At 35.3% G+C, this 17,599-nt stretch overlaps 1 protein-coding gene across 8 annotated transcripts in view; it reads right to left on the bottom strand.

Moving 5' to 3' along the window:
- Positions 1-429: 429 nt before the first annotated feature.
- FAM214A (family with sequence similarity 214 member A) overlaps positions 430-17,599 on the bottom strand; it is an 88,538-nt gene continuing 71,368 nt past the window's right edge. For 5 of the 8 annotated variants that reach the window (XM_011230577.3, XM_034660956.1, XM_019804462.2 and 2 more), the window contains 4 exons: positions 11,387-11,545; positions 6,642-6,710; positions 4,144-4,343; positions 430-1,426 (listed from right to left, as the gene is read on the bottom strand). In XM_011230577.3, coding sequence (XP_011228879.1) covers positions 1,273-1,426; positions 4,144-4,343; positions 6,642-6,710; positions 11,387-11,545 — 582 coding nt within the window. In that variant the 3' untranslated portion in view covers positions 430-1,272. Of the gene's footprint in view, positions 1,427-4,143; positions 4,344-6,546; positions 6,711-11,386; positions 11,546-17,599 lie in introns of those variants that run through there. The other 3 variants (XM_019804464.2, XR_002143641.2, XR_004625628.1) reach the window with 3 other exon arrangements.

The following is a 17,599-nucleotide window of genomic DNA, read 5'->3' as shown; positions in this document are numbered from 1 at the left end:
TCCCTCTGTCCCTCCTCCCTGCTTGTTCTCTCTCTCCCAAATAAATAAAATCTTTAAAATTTTATTATTATTTATTTTTTTTGCAAGAGAGAAAGAGAGAGGGAGAGAAAGTGAGCAGGAGCAGTGGGGAGGGGCAGAGGGAGAAGCAGACTCCCCCACTGAGCAAGGAGCCCGATGTAGAACTCAATCCCAGGACCCTGGGATCATGACCGGAGCCAAAGGCAGACACTTAACTGACTGAACCATCCAGGCACCCCCAAATAAATAAAATCTTAAAAAAGTGATAAATTTCTTTGGGGAAGAGGCTCAAGACATCTTCCCTCTCCTCTTGTCTGCTGTAAAGCTAGAATGGAAACTATCTGATGGCTACCAGAAATCACTCAATCACATGAATGTCTCATCTAAAAATAAAAGCCAAATACACATTTCTTTGTTTTTTGCATATATTTACAATATAAATACTAATTTGTTTTCAAAGTACATACTCTTTTTAACAATTTGCAAAAGTTATCTAGCATGGGACAGCAATTTAATGTAAAGCCTCTGTAGTGGTAATTAAGGGAAAACAGAACTGTTTGGGGGAGAAGGAGTTCTAGGAGTATGGATGGGCATAATGATTTGAACTTGCAAAGGGAATGTGAAGCAGCTTAGTCCACATTGCACTGCCAAAACAGCATGTTAAAGGACTAGTATGTGAGACAGCAACCTGGATGGGGTAAAAACTAGAGCTGGGAGATATAAAAAGTACACATGCTTGCATAGTGCGTTAATCTTAAAGAAGCTCAACATTTCATTCTCATTTTCAATAAATTAAATGAATAGTACTTAAAACACATCACACAAAATTAAAGACTTGTGCATATATTTTGGATTTCAACATTAATGTCAAAAATACATAGTATGATTTTACATAGGATTTGTGCTACATTAGAACACTAGAGACAAACATCACTTGAGTATTAAGGAAAACATTAAATATTAAATAACTGAGAGATAAAATGTGTAAACACTAATCTAACTGGGGGGGGGGTTTGCTATTGCAACACGTCCAATGAAGTGGTTTCAACAGTACAAAAAGGATTATTAGGACATGAGTGTTTCCAGTCTACTTGGAATATGTGGATCTCATTCCAGGAATCCTTTAATAAAAACTGGTCCAGGATAACAGGAGAGGATCCACTCTCCTGGTTGTTAATTGGTACACTCCGTTCTACGCTAATTTTTACTTTCAAACTTGGGTACTGAGCAAATGCTTTAAACTGTCACTCCTTATCAACATCTTGGTGAAAACTGAGGGTTTGTTGGCGATTCAGTGTAAGATTTGAGTTCATATGCAGCACCGCTATCAACTTCCATTGACTTTCTTGAGAACAGGAGCCGTACATCTCTATGGAGGTAGATCTTTCCAGATTTAGAACTCTGGAACCTATACAAACAAGCAAACAGAAAGATACAATATTTCAGGGACTGAGTCTTTAAAACAAACAAACTTGAGTCATTAAATTTTGAGAGCAACAAGAATTAAGTCTTGCTACAATATTAAGAGTGCCTCTTTAACAAGATATTTTAGCCTTCTATGGCCAAAGTATGTGCTGCTAGTTAAGTGCTTCTCCCTTATTACTCCCTAAACAATCCATACGCCCTTTCCTTCTCGTATTATCAGAGATGTTTCTTTCTATAACGCTTGTTTCACATACCATCCTACTTTTCATCCCTGACACACGCACCTTCCCTCACCTAGAGTGTCAAGTTTCAGTTCACATCAGTCAATCAGACAACATTTGGGATTTGTAGTCCTAGCATCTTCTAGTCACATCCATTTCACATAACTTGTCCTCTCCCAATTCTGAGTGCATTAAAATGGATTCCAAAGTTGAAAACTCACCACAGAAAATAATCAAGTACTGAGGAACTACTGCTATCATCAGTAATGGCTTGCTAAATAAAGCCTAACCATCATTAAAAAGACAAGTTTGTAGTGAAATGAAAATGGTTATCAAAACTGTGTATAGAACTGTGTCTATCTCCTGCTAATATCTATAACATAATACCGGGGGCTAGAGTCTTTTGTCATTTAAACTTATCTGGAAGATAGTCAAACATACAAATATACTCTTTAGTGCTCATCTCTCTGGTTTTCCCTTTGCATAGAAGAAATACTCTTTGGGTTTATGAATTTTACTCCTAAATTAGCTGAAAAATCTGGTGGTCAGTTGTATGTGAGCTGAATGTTAGCTCACTCTTTCATTCTGTCTGAAGTTTTTTTAAGTTAATCTTAAAATCTGCTACCATATACACTACTATAATCTTTCTCCTTAATCTGAAGGAGAAAACTGAGACATTTTGCAAGCATAATACACTCATACATATGTGGTATACTTCCCAGAGAGGTTTCTTTACAGCATTTAAAGTACCTAATCACTATGTGGGGGTTAGAAAGCCTGGGGTAGTTGATGTTTACTTTAGTGAATGTTGGTTACCTATGGCTATGGTGGTGAAACTTCAAGAGGAATGGTATCAAATGGAAGTTTAGAGAGAGTTGAATCTTACCCTAGATTGGGCTGGGAGCTATTCTTATAGTCTGCTATTTCATACCATTTCTCTTTTTAAAAGTCTTCCAAGTCTGTTTTCGGATTTTTCGTTCCACAGTTTGTATAACACTCCCCATTATGCTCATGACAGTGGTGTAGAGTTAGGTTTAGAAACACTGAGCCAGTTCAACATGTCCTTAGGATTCAGAATACCAGGCACAAGACCCCACGGTAAGAGTATCAATTAAGCAGTACTAGACTTTTTCAAGTATGGGACTTGAGTGGCCAGCTCACTCTTTATTCACTCCAGACCACCACAAGGCAGATCTATTGAAAGATAGCTGGTGGTCACCATTAGTCGCAGATTAAAGAGGTCTTCTGCCTAGGCCCTGGATGAGAGATGCCTCCTTTTCACGAATAGTGACTTTTGGAGCAAGGAGTTAAGCTAAAATTATTCTCTGATGTGACTGAGAACTTACTATGAACAACATCAGAAAATTACTAAGAACAAAGTAATAAGCAAAAGGCTATTCAGGGGCGCCTGGGCAGCTCAGTTGGTTAAGTATCTGCCTTAGGCTCAGGTCATGATCCCAGGGTCCTGGGATCGAGCCCCACATCAGGCTCTCTGCTTAGCGGGGAACCTGCTTTCGCTCTCCCTCTGCTTGCTGCTCCCCCTATTTGTGCTCTCTCCCTGTCAAATAAATAAATAAAATCTTTAGAAAAAAAAAAAAGGCTATTCAGCTCTCTCTTAACCAACAGATTTGCTCATTGCGTGAGAGCTACACTAGGATTTCAGGGCTGAAAACCTAACCCTAGAATACTGGCAACTAGGACCTCAAGGGCAAACAGTTTCTCACAACCTAGCGCTGTGACCTGGGTAGCAAAAGTTAGAGGAAAAGGTAGTTTTGATGGAACTACTAGAATATAAACTCTTTGAGAACAGAGATTTTCACACAGATTGCTGTTTCCCTAGTGCCCAGAAGCATACCTGACACATAATTATTTGTTAAATGAACGAATGAAAGTTAAAAACTTCTCTGCTCAATACAGTAGCCACTAGCCACATGTGGATACTGAGCACTTGAAATGTGGCTAGTTCAAACTGAGTTGTGCTGTTCCTGTAAATCTATACTCGATTTCAAATATTTAGTACAATAAAAGAATGTAAAATACCTCATTCATAATTTTTATGTTGATTATATATTCAAATTATAACATTTGGGTATGTTGGATTAAATAAAATACATTAATCTTTCCTGTTTCTTACTACTTTTTAAAATGTGGCTACTAGAAAATACAGAACCACATATGTGGTCCATATTATAATTCTATTGGTTTCAAGAATGTGTTTCACTGCCCCAGATATGTCAGCATTTGTTTTGATATAAAATATTTGACATTACGTCGCTATAAATGAAAACTCTCCTAATTCAACAAGTAACAATGACCACAAGAAGATATGCCATGTGTCTTCTGCATCTTGGCATATGAAAAGTTTCCAAATTAAGCAAATTTCAAAGGACATTGGTCCAGCTACAGGTGTTAAAATAAACTAAAATTTTGAAGTTGTTCTTCTGAAGTAACATATTTTCATATTTTTTTGAAACATTACCTCAGATGTATGAGGTAGCGTAATAACCGTTCTTCTGTATGTCGGATGTTCTCTTTATTAACACTTCTCTTCATTTCTTGTTTAACAGGTACAGAAAAAGTTCTTTGTCGTAGGAATGTCTGATGATTGGCTGGCATATCTCGTAAGTCATATATCACAACAAACATCTTCACCACAGTCTTATTAGGATTAAATAAGGTCTGAAGAAACAACATAAAAATTACTCTTTAAAAAGTGATTTGTTGATTTGATGCAAAATGATTGTGCCAATAATAAAATAGGTTTTTTAAAACAATAAGTTAATCCCAGGGGATATAATTCAGTTTTGGAAACTAAAGTTAATAACATTTTTAAAGTTTATTAAGTGATATTCGATATTTTTTTTAAATGGTTCAATTTTTTATTTCCCAATACTATAAAATCCTGTAACAAATCGAAATTTTTAGTCACAAAATTCATATTAGACAATACATAGCTTTTACTCTTTGTTCAGATTTTAAGAAGTGTTTCCACTAAAGTAAGCAAAATACACCCTTACTGAATTAAAAACATTCCAGTTCACTTATTTCAAACATTAGCTTTATTAAAGTGTGTCAGCTGCAAAATACTCAGAATGTTAATTTTCCTTACATTTTAACAGTGACTAAAAAGAAAATTTTAAAAATAAAATAGCTAGATAAAACTAGACTTTTTGGTATATTAGGTATATATAATTACGTAAAATTAAAAATATGTTCTCAAAAATGAGAAATTTCCTTATTTGGAAAATTTTTCCAGGTTTAGAAAATAAAGTTCATTATTATTAGTTACAAAGTAGGCTGAATAATACTTCATGTTCTCACAGTTGGATTCATTGCAAAAACTGTAGTGACACTAAGCTTTAAAAAAAATCATCAATATCATAATAGACCAAAATATGTATCCTCAATGAAGACTGAATTAAATTCAATTGATACTTGGCTATTAATAATTGGAGGAATATTATTTTTTAAAGTACTAATTCTTAAACAAGATCCCAAGCTGCTGATCTGACTTTAACCAAATTACCAACACATCAATAGGTAACTTGGTGCCCATGCTTTCAGAAGCTCATCCGTGGCACTGGACATCACTCACTGAATCAAAATGAGAAATATATCAATATTATGATCCAACTTTTGAAATCTAGTGAGTCTTAAGATTAAGGCTAATACATTCAATAACCACAACAACTAGCAAGCCAGTTCAAACCATGTTTATACATAATTAAACTATATAAGGAATGAAGACATACCTAAATTTCAGATTTAAAATTAATCACTTTAAAAGTTGGCAGTCCTCAAACAAAGAGGTACGAATATACTGCCTCTGGGTTTATGCCTTATTATTATGACAACTGATAGCTAGCTTTCCAGTGACCCCCTCTGTCACACGAACCACACAGCCAGAGGCAAGAAAACGAGAAGATTATCACTCGTTTTAGTTCAAGAAATCCATTTAACATAAAAGTCTTACTTTAATATGCAGTGATTCTTCCTTGGTAAAATTCATGTATGTGTATATACTGCACTATATGCACACATATGTATTGCACAGTACTATGTTTCATCCTTGTGTGACAGGAAATAAATGTACAGACTCCTTGCTGTATTCAAACACTGGTGATGAGTAAAAGTGGTCTGGTGAAACACTGATTACATTGAGGCCAAAAGTCTTAAGCAGCCTTATTGAATTAGACCAGATACTGAGTGTAAGGAACTTAGCTAGACTTTTTTCTTTTTTAAATTTCAGCTTTTTTATTGAGGAATAACCGACAAATATCAATTAGATTCTTTTTAGTCTGCAAGAGCCAGCTTTGTAACAGACTTCTGGGCCTACAGGATTATCCTGCGTCTGACTTGGAGATGAACTCAATTGCAAACTGGCCTTGATATCAAATTACTCTTCTGAGACCACGAGAACGATGATGAATGATTGCTCTGGGCTAGAGGAATTCTCCTGAGCCCAAACTAGACCAACACCTAGACCAAAAGGAAAGGATGCCTTCTCTGCCCTCGTATCTGTCAGACTACATTCCTAGTTTGTATAACCATCTTAGTAGATTAATTTAGAAATTATTACACTAGGGTTAATTTTGTTTTCGAAGTTTTTCTGCCAAAGCAATACTAATATTCGAGGTCTCCTTTTAAATAGGTCAATCTCAGTCTGGCTAATCATATTAAGTAGAAGGCACTAGTAATGTTAAGTTCTAATTACATTGAAAAGAGCTCTATTTAAGTTGTGTAAACTGTCATACACTATTTTTCTAAAGCATTCACCTTCATTAGATTATTTATGCTTTCCTTTTATGAAGGTCCCCACATGGCCATTCCTGGGGCAGAGCAGGGAAACTCCAAAGAAAGCTGCAGCCCCACTGTTACTTACCAAAGTTGTTGCAGCAGCAGTAGCAGGAGAAAGGGCTAAGTTCTATATGTATGTGAGAGAATGATTATTGCAATTGTAGGCTATAAAACACATACCACTTGTATTGTTCCTGAAGGAGGTACTCGATAACCCCTTTTACCAAGGGACTCTAAAGTAATCACACCCTTGAAATAAAAGAAGACAAATTAAGTACAAACTGATGCACATGTATATAAAAGACTAAAAATAATAAACCATGTAATAACTAACATTTTAGAATTTTACTTGTATGCAAAAATATTTCCATCAATAGATACATTCTGAGTATGGAACAGTGAGGGTCCCACCCCAAAGGAAAAAATTTACTGTTCTTCCTGGAAATGTTGCAATAAATAATATAACATTACACTGCTTGAAATTTATATTAAGGCATACAATATAGAAGAAGCTCCTTAACTGAAAAGGAAATAAAGGGAGAAGATAGGATTATTTCCTTGTACCACACAGGAGGAGGGAAATGAAGAAGCGACCAATTTATTGTTCTTTGGACATACAAAAAATCAGGAATGCAGAAGGGTCTAAAGTCGTAGCCAACACTGAAGTTAATTTTTCAGTAAGTGAGTTAAATTAATATATGGATTTCTGACTAGAGACAAACCAGCATCATCAACATCACCGATAAACTTCTTAGAAATGCACAATTTATAGTTCTCCCTAGACCTACCAAATCAAAGCTGTATTTTAAGATTCCCCAGATGATATCATATGTACATTAAAGTTTGAGAAGTATTACTGTACTAAATAGTTTCCTGAGAAGGATGTTCTAATCACTACAGAAACCCAAACAATGGCAAATAAGCATAAATTAAAACAAGGAAAGCTAGAATTGAATATGTGAAAGTTTCTAGATAAGCAAGATGACCAAATGACTACAAGTGGTAATTGTGAAATTTAATTTGTAGATAGCTTTAAGAAAGGAAGGGTGATTCATTTAACTGGGGTAACAGTTTAAAGTAGTTATGTAGAATAATTGCACGCTCTACATTTCATATCCCATTATTTTATATTGTACATGCCAAAACATGTCGACCTTCAGTAAAAGTAAATATAAAACAGGACTGTCCCATCAAACATCTCTGTTATTTGTAAGACAGACCAGGGTTGGAGGGTATAAAAAGGGGCGCAAAGGGAGGGCCAGACTCTGCTACATGAGTCAAGTGCCATCCTCAGACTATTTAATTGACACATTAATATTAGGAAATATTCACGGAAATGGTCACTGAAAGGACACAGGTTGTTCTTGTCTAATCTGATTTACCACATGGTCATTTAAAGCACGAAAAAAAGCATATCAACAAACTGCGTTCCTAACCAAAGCGGTAATGAAGCTTTAACAATTTCTCTCTTACAATCTTCTTTATGTGAAAAAAAAGCTATGGCATATAATGCCCCTTTTCTTCCTAGTTCCAGAAAGAGAAAGTAAAATATATCTAAATAATAGCTACCTTTATAATCACATTGCTGTAGGCAATACATTACTGTTTCACTTGCTACCTTCCCCTAAAAACATATAAGAAAACTGGTGGGGCAAAAACTATTGTGAAGCCTACACTTATTTCCTGTAATACATACAATTTTAATAGTTCTCAGAACATGGTAACAGTAACTAAATCAATTTATAAAGACAGTATGTGTATTTTTAAAACCTTATAGTTTATGTATGCCAACACTTTACAACCATTTCTAAGCAATGTAAGATCAGTGGGGGCATCAGCAAATTAGGAATTTTAGATACAAATTGGGAAATTATCTGGAATTTCATTAATATTAATTTATTATTTGTTATATTTTAATAATTTCATTATTTTAGTTGGTCAGCATATTAATGTATTTACCTATAAAAATTTATTGTATTTAACATAAGAAAAATACTTTCCTTCTGGCATTTTAGGATGGAAAAGAAAGGTTAAGATAAACTAATTTGAGTCAAAAGCTCACACAAAAACTCCTCAAATTACTCTGCTATAGAGAATATGCAATAAGTAAAACAAAAAAGTTTACCTTAATTTGGTGAATTACAAACACAAAAAAATAATATATGGTCCTGTTAATACTATGATAATTGAAGTCATACCATGAATTTACCACTGGCATACATTCTTTAGACCATTTTACCTGGTTCCACCATTCAATAGTTTCTAAACAGTGAAATATTGTTATGTAGCAGTTGGAGAACATTTTTACCACTGATACCCAAATTGGAGAGAGAGATTATGTGGCTTTGCGCTAATATTTGAGGAATTATTTAATGAAAAGTCCCATACCACTTCTACACCACAAAGACAGAATTTTCTGTGCAAAATTTTACCTTTATGGTCATTCGCGGTATTTGTGATGAGAGATCCCAAGGTAACAAGTAGGAATCCTGTGTCTCAGTTCTGCTGATCTGTGATATATACTATCTTATCAAAATGTGATCAAGCCTTTGAAAATACACTAAACTACCAAAATGTAAATAAGATTCCCTGAAGAAACAAGATTAATTTTATTATAATAGGAAAGATTTGTGGTCTAAGATTTGAACTAGGTCATTTACAAAAGGAACCTATTCCTAATGAATAAATTAACCTAGAAAAAAATTAATTATATAATGGGAAGTTTATTGAAGAATATTATCAGAGAAGAGTAAGTCAGGGATTCTTAAAGGACAAACTGAGCCAACCTCAATAACCTGATTCATACCCTTTCCAATATCAAAAGCTGTAATCATTTGTTTGTACTTTCTGGAGACAAAGACACAAAACCCTTTATCTCTTAATCCTATGTGTTTTAGATGTCAACCAAAGTCATGGATTAATGCCGGTCTGCTTTTTAAAAGCGTAGTTCAAATTCACTCTTGCTTGTAAATTTCACTCAAAGATATTTACTGGAGCTGATTTCAGCCATTTGCTCTTTCATCTTGTTTCTAAATCATCCTAAGTCATTGGGGACTTTGTACATTATGACAGATTACAATACTGTAGACCTTACATTTCCATTCTGTGATTACTAAGCGCCAATAGAGTATGTGAAACTGACGAGACTTGTTGCTGTCCTGGTAGAGAAAAATGGATACCTTTTATAGTTCTATTTTAATATTGTAAGCACTCCAGAATGATACATTTATTCTGATATTGAACGTACATCAGTTGTACTTTCCATGTTACTAGTTATCAATATTAACTATTATTTTTTCAAAATTTTACTGGAAAAGTAGATATATCTTTCCATGGTAAATGAATAACAAGAGGCTTTGTGATAACTGGACAGATTCGTGAAGGACTGGGTCTTTGTTTTAGATAAGAGTTAATGTGCATCTTTATGACTATGATCCACAAGTATAAATATTATTGGGGGAAGAAAACTTGGAATAAATGAACAGACACCACTATTGTTTGTTTTGTTTTTTTTTTTAATCAAAGTATGAAACACTGATCAGGCTCTTAAATGAAATTTTCAGGGACGCCTGGGTGGCTTAGTCAGTTGAGCATCTGCCTTTGGCTCAGGTCGAGGTCCTGGGATCCTTGGATCGAGTCCAGCATCGGGCTCCCTCCCTGGTCACTGTGGAGTCTGCTTCTCTCTCTCCCTCTGCCCCTCCCCCTGCTCCTGCTCTCTTTCATTTGCTCTCTCTCAAATAAATAAAACCTTAAAAAAATATTTCACTCTTAGACTGGAAAAAGGCTAAAATAACTTTCCTTGAGCAAACTGGGCCAATAATGAATAGGTTATATTTCAGTGCCCCAAAATGTTTAATTTCCTTTCCTCTGTTGTTTCTCAATTGCATAGAATTCCCTTTTCACAACTTTTAGTCCTTGAAAATCTAGAAGGCCAGAGAGAGGGATGTTAGGAGAGGAGTTAACAGGGCCATGTGGTAAGCTAAGAAATTCAAGTAGCAAGGCCAGAGCTGTACATTTTTTGCTATAGCAAGTGATACTTCTCAAAGTAAGACCTAACATGAAAACACAGATCTGACTCCATATTTGATACCATCACTGTAAACTTCTTTATAGAGTTGCACTGTTAGCCTCTTCTCCATCTTTCTCTTTTGTAAAGGGCTGATATTAAACGTACACTAGGACCCAGTATCACTTTTGCAGCTGAAGGCTTATTTTATCGCCAAGCGATCAAAATTAAAAAAAAAAAAGGGAAAGATGAAATCATAGGATCGTAAGGCTCAAAACTGCTCTAAATTACTCTTGGCTATCCTATTCTCCCCATTAGAATATAAGTATGGAAACAGAAATAGCTAGGATTAGAAAACAACTCTAGGATTAGAAAAAGAAAATGGTCTCAAAACGAATAGGAGAAAGGGGGTGAAGGGTCTTACAGAAGACTTAATTCACCAAATCTTTACCTAAATCTTCCTGAGATGAGGATCACATGTGAAGCCAACACTTGTGGGACCAGGGTGCACAGTAAGCACTTGAGAATTGGTGTGAAGTCAGCAAGATATGAAATTATAGTGTTACTAATCTAAGTTTTATCATGTTTTCAAATCACATAGAAACAAGTAAATTTTCAGCAGATCCTCAAATACAAAAGAGGAAATTCATTGTTAGAGCTAGTTGGAAAAGAAGTTGTGAGGAAATATCTATTTTTTTTAATTATGTTCAGTTAGCCAACATATACTACATCATCAGTGTTTGATGTAGTGTTCAGTGACTGTGAAGTAACATGTTGGTGCTTAATCCCTATTCAGACTTTAGTATTCTCTTAGGAAATGCTGTTTTCAAGCATTGCTAGAAGGCAGTCTTAAATCTCTTTAAAGGCATTTGTCATTAAATTGGTTGATTTTAGCAAAGACAATTTTTAAAATACTTGCCATATAAGGAGAGGGAGCATTATCATCTGAAACACTGTAGAATGACACTTCAACTGGAAGAGTCAAATGTGTGGGGCAGAAAACACCACTTGCCCCGACCTCGGCAGTAAAACCATCAACAATGCCAAGAGGATCTAACCGATAGTTTAAGACAGATTCCTGGAAGACAAAATAATTTTTAAGAAATAAATTTTAGAAGTTGACACACATTCATTTTTTTTTTCATTTTTAAAGAAATACATTACTATGCTTTCTGGTTCTAGAAAAATGGTTGCTATTCAAACAGAATCCAACAATACATTAAAAAAAATCATTCACCACAATCAAGTGGATTTATTCTGGGAATGCAAGGGTGGTTCAATGTTTGCAAATCAATTAATGGGATGCATAACTTCGATAAGAGAAAAGATAAAACCCATATGATCATTTCAATAGACACAGAAAAACATCCATTAGTGATAAAAGCCCTCAACAAGGTAGGATTAGAGGGAACATACCTCAATATAATAATGGCTATCTATGAAAACCCCACAGTGATAACCATAGTCAATTCCCCCAAGGTCAGGAGCAAGACAAGGATGTCCACTTTCACCACTTTTATTCAACATAGTACTGGAAGTCCAAGCCACAGCAATTAGACAACAAAAGGCATTCAAATCGGTAAGGAAGAACTAAAACTCTATTTGCAGATGACATGATACTATATATAGAAAACCTTAAAGACTCCACCAAAAAACTACTAGAACTGATAAATGAATTCAGTGAAGTCTCAGCATACAAAATCAGCGTGCAGAAATCTGTTCCATATCTATACAGTAATAATGAAGCAGGAGAAAGAGAAATTATGAAAATGATCCCATCTACAATGCACAAAAAATAGTAAAATACTTAGGAAGAAGTCTAAGGAAAGAGGTAAAAAAGACCTGTACTCTGAAACCTGTAAAATACTGATGAAATTGAAGATGATACAAAGAACTGGAAAGACATTCCATGCTCATGAATTAGAAGAATATTGTTAAAATGTCTATTATACCTAAAGCAATCTACATATTTAATGCAATCCCTATCAAAATACCAACAGCAGTTTTCACCAGAACTACGAAAAAAATCCCCTAAAATTTATATGGAACCCCAAAAGACCCTGAATAACCAAAGCAATTTTGAAAAAGAAAAGCAAAGCTTAAGGTATCACAATTCCAGACTTCAAGTTGTATTACAAAGCTGTAGTAATCAAAAGAGTATGGTACTGGCCTAAAAACAGATAAAATAGATCAATGGAACAGAATAGAAAACCCAAAAATAAACCCACAATTATATGGTCCATTAATCTTCAACAAAGCAGGAAAGAATATCCAATGGGAAAAAGAGTCTCTTCAACAAATGGCGTTGGGAAAACTAGGCAGCCACATGCAAAAGAATGAAACTAGACCACTTTCTTACACCATACACAAAAATAAATTCAAAGTGGATTAAAGACCTAAATGTGAGGCCGGACACCATAAAAATTCTATAAGAGAACACATGCAGTAATGTCTCTGACATCAGCCATGGCAATATTTTCCTAGATATGTCCCTTAGGCAAGGGAAATAAAAGCAAAAATAAACTATTGGGACTACCTCAAAATAAAAAGCTTCTGCACAGCAAAGAAAACAATCAACAAAACTAAAAGGCAACCTACTAAATGAGAGAAGTTACTTGCAAATGACATAGTGATAAAGGGTTAGTATCCAAAATACATAAAGAACTTATATAACCCAACACCCAAAAAACAAATAATCCAACTTAAAAATGTGCAAAAGACATGAACAGACATTTCTCCAAAGAAGACAGACGGCCAAAGGACACATTAAAAAATGCTCAACATCACTCATCATCAGGAAAATGCAAATTCAAACTTACAATAAAGGATCACCTCACACCTGTCAGAATGGCTAAAATCAAAACCATAAGAAACAACAAATGTTGGCAAAAATGTGGAGAAAAAGGAACCCTTGTGCACTGATGGTGAGAATGCAAACTGGTGAAGCCACTGGGAAAAACAGTATGGAGATTCCTCAAAAAGTTAAAAATAGAACTACCCTGTGGTCCAGTAATCACACTATTGGGTATTTATACAAAAAATACAAAAACACTAATTCAAAGGAATACATACACCCCTATGATTATAGCAGCATTTACAGTAGCTAAATTATGGAAACAGCCCACACGTCCATCAATAGATGAATGGATAAAGATGTTGGGTGTGAGGGGTGCCTGAGGTGGCTCAGTCTATTAAGTGTCTGCCTTTGGCTCAGGTCATGATCCAGGGGTCCTCGGACTGAGCCCCATGTTGGGCTCCCTCTCTTCTATCGCACTTGTGTACTTGCTCTTTAACAAATAAATCTTAAAAAAAAAAAAAAAGATGTCGGGGTGTGTGTGTGTATGCAATGGAATATTGTTCAGCCATAATAAAAGAATGAAATTTTGCCACTTGCAACAACATAGATGGAGCTAAAGAATATAGTGCTAAGCAAAGTAAGTCAATCAGAGAAAGACAAATACCATTATGATTTCACTCAAATGTGGAATTCAAGAAAGAAAACGAGCAAAGGAAAAAAGAGAAACAAACTAAGAAGCCGACTCTCAACTATTGAGAACAAACTGATGGTTACCAGAAGGGAGGTGGGTGGGGGGATGGGTGAAATAGGTGTTGGGGATTAAGGAGTAGGAGTGCACTTGTCACTAATGAGCACAGGAATGGGTATGAAATTGTTGAATCGTTATATTATGCACCTGAAACTAATATAATGCTGTATGTTTACTACACTGGAATTAAAAATCAAATTAAACAGGGGCACCTGGGTGGCTCAGTCCATTAAATATCTGACTCTTTAGCTTGGCTCAGGTCTTGATCTGAGGGTCATGAGTTCAAGCCCCACACTTGGCTCCATGCTGGGCATGAAACCTACTTTATTTTTTTTTAAAAGATTTATTTGAGAGAGAGACAGAGAGAGAGCACACGAGCAGGAGGAGGGGCAGGGAGAGAAGCAGACTCCCTTCTGAGCAGGGAGCCGGATGAGGGCTCGATCCCAGGACCTTGAGATCATGACTAAGCCGAAGGCAGCCACTTAACGACAGCCACCCAGGTGCCCCTGAAACCTGCTTTAAAAAAAAAATAAAAAAATAAAAAAATAAAATATATATATATATATATATATGTCAAACCTAAAAAATAAAAAAATAAATAAGGTTGCTACCAGTTCCATGTCCTCATTTCAGATGTTTATCTGACCTGCCATCAACCTGTCCTCCATCAATCTTCTACTAACATGAAGTTTGGCCTCCTCTCACTATTCCAACTCATGCCTAACTATTTTTAAACTTTACTGTCAGTTAAACCTAATTGTTTAATATGTTATTCTTATCTCTGCAAATAAAAATATATTCTACCAGAGATATAGGTATAATATCAGAAATTTTCTTACTCTTCACAGAGCCTATCCACCAGGTACCAGCCACAGAGAAGCACTTCAAATCTTGTTAACAGGTCGTATGCAATGAGAAAGCCAAGTACCTAAAACTTCAACTGAAAAATAATTCCTTCTTTAAAAAATATTGTTATGTGTGCCATATGTTTTATAGTTTAATTTTGTTAACATTGGACAAAAACTTAAAAGCAGAGAAATAAAGTGGCATCTTGGTGGTGTGGTTGGTTAAGCTTCCAACTCTTAGTTCCAGCTCAGGTTAGGATCTCACGGTCATGAGATGGAGCCCCATGTCAAATCTGCTTGAGATTTATTTTCTTTCTTTCTTTCTTTCTTTCTTTCTTTCTTTCTTTCTTTCTTTCTTTCTTCTTTCTTTCTTCCTTCCTTTCTTCCTTTCTTTCTCCTTTCTTTTTCTTTTTCTTTCTTTTCTTTCTTTTCTTTCTTCTCTTTCTTTCTTTTCTTTCTTTCTCTTTCCTTTCTTTTTTTTATATTATTTTATTTATTTATTTGACAGAGAGACAGCCAGCCAGCGAGTAAGGGAACACAAGCAGGGGGAGTGGGAGAGGAAGAAGCAGGCTCATAGCGGAGGAGCCTGATGTGGGGCTCGATCACATAATGCCGGGATCACGCCCTGAGCTGAAGGCAGACAGCTTAATGACTGAGCCACCCAGGCACACCTGCTTGAGATTTTCTGTCCCTCTGCTCATGCGCACTCTCTCTCTCAAATAAATAGATGAATAAATAAATAAATTTTTTTAAACCACAGAAATACAAATAGTAGAGAAGCTCTTATTCATTTCTTTCAAGCTCACTTGCTGAAAATCATTTTTAACAATTTAGTGCTATCTTGCTAGGTATGAAAAACATTTTAAACTTTTCACAAGCTCTTTTTTATATATACACATATTATATGTATATACATGTATCATGAAATGTGACTACCATTTCTTTGATTCAGTAGTAGTCTGAAAAGGAACACTGGCACTATTGATATGTGAATCAGATAATTCTGATTAGGCCATCACGAGCCTAATAGTCTGTGTACTGTAAAGTTCAAACTGTGAGCAATTCTGAAATTCCCAAGCTAAAAGCCAAGAATGTAAGACCTATATTATAACCAACCTTCTAATCTCCCTCCTGCCCTGCAATCAATCCAATGCATGTTCTGTTCATTTGACCACTCAGTCTCATGGCCCTTACTCTCTCCCCCACCACCATTAACCTAGCTCAGACCCTCACAACCTCTCCTCTGAACAAGCACATCTTCTAATTAAGTCCTTCCGACTCTAGTGTATCCTCTATATTACCAGCAGAGTTGTTTTTCTTAAAAGATAAAAGTATTATATCACCCATCAGACAAAAAACTTTAGGCTTCCTACTGTCTATCAGATGAAGTAAAATCTTCCTAGCATGGCAGATGAATCCCACCCTATGTTTCTCGACTCATCTCTCCCGAGTTGCAGAGTCTCATGCTCCAAGTCTAACTGATGCTTTCCAACATCACCATATTCTTTTACTACTTTTGCAAATGTAGTTCCCTGTCTAGAATCCTTTCCCACTCCTCATGTAAGTTTACTTGACAAATTTCTACTCATCTTTTTAACTAAGCTCAAGTGACAGTTCCTCAGTAAAGCTTTCTTCAGTTTGTTTAACAGAGTGAATATAGGAGGATTGAGTTAATGTCTTTTACAATGATAATTACTCGAGTTTATAAATTACTTACATATTCAGTTCACTGTAACATCTATGAGTCAGGAACTTTATCATCTAGCTTCGTATTCCTAGCATATATACAACACATGGTAGGTACTCAAAAATGTTTCTTAAATAAAATAAATCTAAAGATGGATAACATTTTCATAGGAAGAGGACATAAAAAATTCTATGAATAAGGCCAATGACCTAAATTAGTTTCTGACTTTACTCAGGTTTTTATGACTTTAATACATTAGCATGCATGCTAGGCCCTCCTCAGTGCAAAACAAGAAAAGGAAATAAAGGTATGGATTACAAAATAAGAAACAAAACTGATCCAATTTGTAGAAGATATGAGTGTCTATGTAAAAAACCCCCAAATAACAACAACAAAATCAATAAAATAAATAAGCAAACTGAACAAGGTCATAGGCAATTATACATATATGCGTGCGCACACACACACACACAATCACTTGTATTTTAATACACAGCAATGCAGGACTGAAAATTTGAAAACCTTTTCATAAAAAAATTTTTTTAGAGAGAGGGAAAGAGAGCATGCAGCAGGTGGAGGGAGGTAGCAGAGGGAGAAGAGAATCTTAAGCAGGCTACGTGCTGAGTGTGGAGCCCAAAGCAGGTCTCAATCCCATGACCCTCGAGAACACAACCCAAGTGAAAATCAAGAGTTGGACAGTTAACTGACCATGCCACCCAGGAAATCCTGAAAATTAAAAACTTTTTAAGTATAATTTATAATATCACTTGAAAACATGGATTAGTTAGATATAAATCTACAAAAGTGTTTAAACATGCACACTGAAAACTACAAAACATCGATGAAAAAAATAGCTAAATGAATGCAGAGATATACTATATTCAGATATCAAATATTAATATTCTGGGGCACCTGGCTGGCTCAGTTGTTAGAACAGGCGACTCTTGACCTCAGGGCTATAAGTCTGAGCTGCAAGTTGGGTTCGTAGAGGTTACTTAAAAATAAAATCTTTAAAAAGAAAAAATGATTTAATATTCTTTTTTTTTTTTTTTTTT

This window comes from Ailuropoda melanoleuca, chromosome 5, assembly GCF_002007445.2.
Source record: "Ailuropoda melanoleuca isolate Jingjing chromosome 5, ASM200744v2, whole genome shotgun sequence".
NCBI classification, from domain to species: domain Eukaryota; kingdom Metazoa; phylum Chordata; class Mammalia; order Carnivora; family Ursidae; genus Ailuropoda; species Ailuropoda melanoleuca.
The sequence above is the reverse complement of the archived record's forward strand: the minus strand, read 5'-3'. Positions and strand labels throughout refer to the sequence as shown.